Source organism: Hippichthys cyanospilos, chromosome 2 (assembly GCF_059441005.1).
Source record: "Hippichthys cyanospilos isolate Australia breed blue-spotted pipefish chromosome 2, RoL_Hcya_1.0, whole genome shotgun sequence".
NCBI lineage: Eukaryota > Metazoa > Chordata > Actinopteri > Syngnathiformes > Syngnathidae > Hippichthys > Hippichthys cyanospilos.
In genome coordinates, this window is record NC_142370.1 from 27306690 (window position 1) to 27314673 (window position 7984).

The 7984-nt window shown below is 43.1% G+C and overlaps 1 protein-coding gene across 1 annotated transcript; it reads right to left on the reverse strand.

Annotated features, from left to right (window-relative positions):
• Positions 1 to 261: 261 nt before the first annotated feature.
• On the reverse strand, positions 262 to 2139 carry LOC148428089 (transcription factor 15). Its single transcript, XM_088408206.1, has 2 exons — positions 1500 to 2139; positions 262 to 673 (listed from the first exon to the last, which is right to left on the reverse strand). Exons 1-2 carry the CDS (start codon positions 1983 to 1985, stop codon positions 638 to 640), a joined length of 522 nt encoding a protein of 173 aa, XP_088264332.1. The 5' UTR covers positions 1986 to 2139; the 3' UTR covers positions 262 to 637.
• Positions 2140 to 7984: the final 5845 nt, after the last annotated feature.

Consider the following 7984-nt stretch of genomic DNA (forward strand, 5'->3'; position numbering starts at 1 on the left):
CTCGATATGCAGGGTGTTTTTGGCGCAACCCTCCTTTGATGCACCCGATACAAATGATCAGCTCCTTAGGAAGCTCTACAGAAGCTTGTTTATTATCCTGATCCAGGATTACATGGAAAACATGGTGAAATGGAGTTAGTGACCCCTGACTGCAAAATGATGACGATTGTTCATGATACAAAAATATTTATTTTGCAGAAAAATGATTTGATGTGCAAAGGTATCAAGCCACACAATACAGTAATGTTACACAATCGATGTTGAGGTAAACGTGTTTGAGGTAGTGCAACATTTCTTACCAGGGATATGCATTTGTGGTGATTAATATACGTAATTCTCATGCACGTTATATGAAAGCCTGCGTGCATTGTGCAAAAGTTAACATTGCAGGGATCTAATAAAGTTGTACTTGTCGCAGCAGGAGCTGCTTATGGGGGTGCTGTGACCAAAATAGTGCAACCTTACACATGCGCTCAGGTTACAGCTTAACCAAAACACAGGTTGTTCGCAGGCCCATGTGATGGGAGCAAAAAGTGCTTTCCAGTTTTTTTTTTCCTTAACGTTTAAACAAAGAATAAATATGTTAAACTATATACAAATGTAAACTTGTGCAGTCGCTCCGTGTGGCTCTGAGGCTTTAAACTTGAGTTGAATATTTCCCACCATCTCTGAGCTGCCAAGACACAAAAAAGGCAGTTGAAATTGGAGTGAAACGCAAAACAACTGTCAGGTCATTTTGAAAGAATTAGTTCACAATGTACTGCGCTGCAGGGTGCAAAAAAAAAAAATTTAACCCTTTTGGCAAATCTCACTCTTTTCAGATGTCCATAGTGAAAAAAAAAATGTTGGGTCAAGTACACTTGTTAGGACTGTTTTACAGGCACTTAATTTTCGGACTTAATGTACATTGACCTAATTTGAAAACATTTGCTATTTACTTTGTACATATAACTTGTGAGAAGGGACATAAACTGCTTATGAGCTTTGATCTGCAGAAAACAGAATCCCTGTACCAGCAGCACAAAAGAATTTGGGCAATCATGACATTATTCATCCGTGACCAAGAGAATTGCTTGCATTTCATTTGTGTGTTTTCATGCCAGCCTGAAATTAACCATTTTATGCCATTGGATTTATAAATCTGGCACCTTCGTACTGTTCATTGGAGACTTCAATCTTGCCCATCTATTTTTACAGCTTCACATATATGTGCAATAAAAAAAAAAAAAATCAGACTGCACTTCCTGTATGCTAAAAATCAGTTTTGTGTGATCTGAATAAAACGTGGTAAAGTTTGAAAATAGGTGTTGCGTATATTGAGTAGAGTCATACTTTTGTACACAAGTACATTCCCGCGGCTTTATTTTAACATTGCCTATAGCCTGATTGCATTCAAGCACGACGTGTGAGTATCTCGTTTTGCTGTTTAGATTAGAAATGATTTCTTTGGTTGACGCGGGGTCCTCATTGGGTCGGCCCATGCGCGCCATCCCACTGACCTGCTTCCTCTGATTGCTCAGACAAAAGGTGCAAATGGCCCGCAGCGGCGGCGCGCTCCGCTGCGCGGCGCCATTCCCGGCTGCGGGGCGGCGGAGGCACGGCTGCCCGTCGCGGCTTTCCTCTCCCAACATCAACACGTTGGCGAGGTGCGATATGTAGCTGCAGGCCAGGCGCAGCGTCTCCACCTTGGAGAGCTTCCTGTCGGCAGGCTCGGTCGGGATGAGCGTTCGCAGGTTGGTGAAGGCCGTGTTGACGCTGTGCGTCCTGTCGCGCTCTCGCGCGTTGGCCGCCTGCCTCTGTTTACTCACGCCAGGTAGACGCGCTTCTCTGCAGCGCCTTCGCCTTTTCCGCCGCCTGGCCTGCGCCTTTCCGCGATGTGGTCTGCAGCCGCCGGTGCGCTTCCCGTCCGATCCGTCGCTCTCGGTGTCCGGGTCCTCGGGGTCGGACGCAAAGCCGTCGGCGCGCTCGCCGTTTGCGGACTTCATCCTGGCAGCCTGACGTGCGAACGCGGCGTGCGCATCACTTTATCCTCAGTGTGAAAATAGCAGCGACTGGCAGAGCAGCTGCTCCTGATCCGGTGACTGAGGGGTCCGCTCCGGATCAGCATAGCATTTCTATTGAATGACGGCTGCTTTCTGGGTCGCCAGCCTTCGGCGGAGAAGGGAAGACAGGTGGAGCGTGCTGGGAAAGTAGTGGGTGGGGGATGGCTAGGGCGACACCTGTTTTGCTGGAAGATGTTGCGTTGGTGGGAAGTAGCGACGTGGGCTACACGTTGGCCCACCAAGTTTCTGGTTAGCGGGACTTTTTTTTATTTAACTTTATATCTGAGGATTGAAGCTGCTTTCTTATAGCCTACTTGGTCAAATCATGGCACCGGTACTATAGTGTACATGCTGCTGATTCATGATCGATTTCCGCACTACCCATCCACTGCTGCTCCCATGCCAAGCTTAGAAAAACAGGCTGGGTTACATCTCCATGTGCAGTCTGTGGCTCTTGACTTAGGCTCGTTTCTTTGTTCAAAGGATGATTTGCTTTTGACGTGGGTAGGGAACGTTTTCAGTCCTAAAACAGCAAGATTTGATTAGCTGCACGTCACCAGTCCCACCCTAGTGTCAGACCAGAACCACGCCCCTCACTTTCATGGAAGGGTGTGATTTTGAACATTGGTTATTCATAATGGCATGGGATAATGATAGTGTGCAGTCATGATGAATCATCGCAGAAAATGCAAATCTAGTTTGAATGAAGCGACAGCACTATAGCAATATTAAACCTGCAGTAGCTGTGCGTTAGCCACGGCTACAATGTTGGGAGCAGGACTTAAAGAAGTTCGGTTATGGTCTTTGATGTGTGCCTTCTGGACTTTTAACCTCACGTGAAGGTGAAATAATGCGACCCTTTGAGTGTTGAACCCAAACACCAAGATAAAACTGCCCCTTTGGCTGCCGGCCAGCTCACATTGAACACCAGCAATATACATACGACCCCTCCTCATTGGTGGTGCACCCATTATAAGGGGGATCCTTTTGGGCTAAGCCCAGCGCGGGGTCATTGGGCACAGCCCACCCACTAGGAGCCAAACGTCCTGGCATGATCTGGTCCCTCACCAAGGACTCATTTGCCACGGGTGACCCTGCCATAGCCATAAAAGCTCAGATAGCCTGGGACACGCTAACCCCATCACCATGATTAGGTGAGAGCTCGGGCAAGGGATGGATGTGTACCAACGAGCAAAAACTTTCATCCACCAACACCCCGTGTCGACAAACTATTTTCAAAGGGTGTCCATCTCAAGGGTAAACCAAATGCCGGCATTACAACCAAATGATGTATACAGACCAGCAGACCCTTCGGTCCGCACGGAATCACTGAATTCAAAATCCAAATCAAATTTCAACTTTTAAAAAGCTGCACGACAGTAAAACATAGAATGACATTTTGTATGCATACAGCCATTTTTAATCCAGTTCTGTAAGGATTTTTTTTTTTTTTATGGTCAATTCACTGACAAGACTTCCTTATATTGAACTTTAAATACAATACATTTGAATTTAACAGTGGAAGTCCGTGCTTTTCACATTTATTCCTTCAGTGATGTTCAAATAAATACCCCTCAAAAGCACACGCACGTTTTACTGGGCTATACAGGCTATTTTCCGGAGCATTTAAACCCACATCAGCAATTAAAACTTATCATTATACGTGCTTCACCAAGAGCTTGCAAGTTTTAACAAAATTGTACGCTAAATTATAAATCGTATTTCATTTTATTTCTTTACCATAAATTGAATATGAACGAAATTTCTGTTTTGCTCTTCTTTAGCCACTGTGGGTTGAAAAAAAAAGCGAGTCGATTGGATTTTTGTCCATGAGAGGAACTCTTCACAATAAAACCTCCTGCTAATTTTTGCTAAACACTTGCTTGTTTATTATGGTGGCACTTGGAGAGTTAAGTGTTTTTTTTTTGTGTAGTGGTATTGACTGTAATGTACATGTGTCTTTGCTCTTTGACTTCCAGCCGTGTGTATCAAGCTGTGTTCTTTCCTCTGAGTGAACAGTCCAGGTGGACTTGCCGTGTCAGTGGCCGCCGCGAGAGACACCCACACCCGTCCCATTCGCCACCTTGCGTAGTGCCATGTTTGGATAGGTTATAAATAACCATGGATGAGTCTGACCACCTTTTTAGCTGATTTGAGTCAAATCTGCAGGATCAGAGAAAGAGTCCAACAATTGCTGCTGACAATTCCATCCAGTTAGGGATCTGAGATGGAAGAATGGACTCATTTCTTCAGTGAATAAAAACATGTCACATCAACAAAAGACAAGAATTTGACTTGGAGCAACAATAAAGAGAACCTTTCTTAACAGAGTAGGTTTACAGTTGGCAAATGTCCAAACAATAATGCGCGCTTACAAATGGACGTACTTAGCATAAAATGGCTTGTATTCCGAAATGAAATATGTCCCATTTTTGCAAAAGCTCTGAAATCAAAGCAGAGCAACTGCCACAACGTTGGATGTTGAAACAAAACCAGATGTTCTTAGCATTAGTCTCTTTCCTTTACAGATCACAAATCTCTGCTGAGGTTTATGCTCTTTTACTTTTACTCTAGACTAGAGTTTTCAAGCCTGACATCAAAAGGGGAATATGAGACACGATACCAACCTAAAAGCTTTTTTAAACATGTGGACGTGACACACAATTTAGGAATAACACCTTTTAAATCATACCTTTTTGTTTAACCCTCAACAAAACAATTTGAACCCACTCGTGTACTCCTGCCCGATCTCAAGGAAAACAGCAGATTGGTGACATAATTGTGAAATCTGTTTAAAAAAATAATAATACACAGTCATATTTAAGGATAGGAAGGCCAAGCTGGAATTTGCCCCCAAAATCCAGGGACTAGCCCAGAAAAATCCTGGGACACAGTTTTATTGAATGATTAGGCAAAGTTGAGTCTTTACCAAAATTATGGAAAGGATCTGGTCTGATCTTGTATCTTGTGTGCAAAGTATGACTCCAATAATTTAGAGGATTTATACAATCAAGGGTCCTGTATTATTTGCTGCATTTTTTAGCCCCACCCAAAACAATAAACAATACACAAGTGAAACAAAGTGTAATTTTTTATTATTTCCATTGATCTCAGTGAATATAATTATAAATAGAAATACGTATGCAACATATTTCATAAACATGTAATAAGAAAGGTATATTCCTTCTAAATAATGCAATTACAATGAGAAACATCAAAGAACTCCACTTGGAGGGAAAAAAAATGAAAGATTTTACTCTCGAAAAAAAAATCCAGACAGACAGCAAGACAGACAGACGCGGCTGCGGTGCACTTGTTGTTGTAGAAAATGCTTTCGCCAGCAGATAGCAGCAGATTGCATCTGATCTTCAAAATGAGAGCTTCATTTTGAAACGTTGAATTGCTATCCCCCCCCCCCCCCCCCCCACCCTCCAGGGGGGAAAAAAAAGGCAAATGACACATTAAAACATGGTTATACGGCAGGATTATTCCTGAAAGCAGATCTTAATGACCCCTGGATCACCAGCTGCAAAGGCCTTCACTCCGGTCTCAGTTAGAAGGGCTAAAAAAAAAAAAAAAAGCAATAAACGCTGCAGCAAAGCTTAGCTTTCATTATTCACTGGATATCACAGTGGAAGTGATGCAGAGCTAATGTGGCCTCATTAAGATGATAATCCTCAATTCCTTCATGAGACCTGCTGGCCCTGAACCTGAGTAGCAAAGTCAAATGCTTTTCTGCTGCTGCCTAACTAGCAAGACAGGCTCTACAAGAGCACTACTACACTTTTTATTTAGCAAAACAGGTCCAGTCTTTGCGAGTGGGCCTTGCCAATATGGTCGTTGTCACTATCTCAAAATAAACCTAAATTTCAGTCTCAATTGTAATACACAAATCTGTATTTGACCATCACAGAAAACTTATTTTTATGTCTTTCATTTCTTTGTTGGAGCTAAGTAATGTAACAAATCTGAGTTTTCGGCATAGAATCAACAGATACAAGAAAAACAGCCAAAAACACATATAAAAATTCTCATGAGGAGTGAAATCCACAGTGTTTGTAAATTATTACACTACTTAGTGGATTTCACTTCTCCTGAGACTTCTCCTGAGGGTTTTAAGGTCCCCATTAAACGTAAAAACAAAGGTAAACGGTATATTGATATAATCATGTGTCGGTATCTCGGGACCAGCTCTTTCTTGGTTCGGATCTTTCGGGAAGGACGCCTAGTGTCTCTCATGGCAATGCGATCTCGGAATCTTTCTCCGTTTCATGTGGTCTCCCGCAGGGGTCAGTACTTGGACCTTTACTGTTTACATAATCCCTCTTGGCGATATTATATGTGAACACGCTATTAGTTTTCATTGCTATGGTGATGAAACCCAACTATACATGCCTTGAGAAATAACAGATCCGTGCAAGTGCTGTAACCTGGAGGCCTGCCTTGCCGAGATTAAACAATGGATATCTTCCAATTTTCTGCTTCTTAACCATAGTAAAACAGAGGCTAATTATTGGCCCTGCTAATCATCAGCACTTGTTTAAGAATACCACATTAAACATGTATAACTGTACGATTGCCCAAAGTAAATTTGCAAACAACATCAGCGTGATATTTGACTCAAACACATATTAATGACACAATGAGAACGGCGTTTTTTCACCTTCGCAATATCGCTAAAATTGACCCTAATCTGTCTCCAAGCAACGCTGAAACTAATTCATGCATTTGTTACGTCACGCCTTGACTATTGTAACGTTTTGTTTTCTGGTCTTCCCATGTCCTGCATCAAAAGCCTGCAATTTGTACAAAATGCAGCAGCGAGACTAGCTGACCTGCATTGGCTTCCAATACACCTGATGTGATTTTGAGGTGTTGTTAATTATAAAATTTTACATGGTTTAGCGCCTTCCAATATCAGCGACCTACCATCACCATATGTTGTGTCTCGACAACTTCGGTCACAGAATGCCGTTTTGTTATCGACCACGCGGGCTTAAAAGAAGTCCCGCGGGATCAAGGGCGTTTTCCATTCGCGCCCCAGTACTCTGGAATGCCCTACCTTTGGAAGTTCACGCATCCACCTAAGTAGAAATCTTTACATCTCGACCAAAAACACAATTATGCTTGCAAGCATTTAGTTAATGGGCCTGTCTGCAGCTTTCTTCTTCTTTTTCCTGCCCCCTTCTCGGAGAGGGGGCTAACCAGATGGTGAAAGATGATTTGAACGCCCCCATTTGGACCTGCGCTGATTGACTATCGCGGGTTATGAGATCCGACACCTGCGGCGTTTTTGTTGTTGTTGTTTTTGTTGGGATTGACCACCTGGCTGGACCGTGGGAAGGTTCCTGCTCAATGGCTTCGCCTGCTGTCAAGACATCTTTACACTGGACGTCTCCTGCCTAATATGGCACAATATGTTTTTCTAATCTGTATTGTGTATCTGTATTTGTCTGTATTTGGTACACGCAGCATCCACTTCAACTTGTTAAGCCCGGAAGGGGACTCCTCGTGCCTGTGGTCCCTTATGAAGGTTTCTGATTTTCTCCAAATTGGGATTTGTTAATTTTTCCTTCCTCTTCCGGTAGCTTCGAGCAGGGGATGCTGTTGTGTACCTATGAAGAAAAGAAGTCTCTGTACGACTTCATTTTTGCAAAAGAAGTCTCGATATGACCTCTTTTTACCTTTGAAGCCCTTTGAGACTTCGGTGATTCGGGGCTATACACATTTCATTTGATTTGATATACACGCAGAATGTAGCCGCAAGGGGGTACAAGCTAATGCGATTTTGTACCAGTCGCAAGCAGATGGGATGAGGAATGGAGTAGAAGTTATCTTGAAGATGGAGTTTGTTAGGAATGTCCTGGAGTACAACTCAATCCATGGTACCAACCCCACTGATTAAGCAAGAAATACCATTAATTAACCTTGCAAAGGCACAC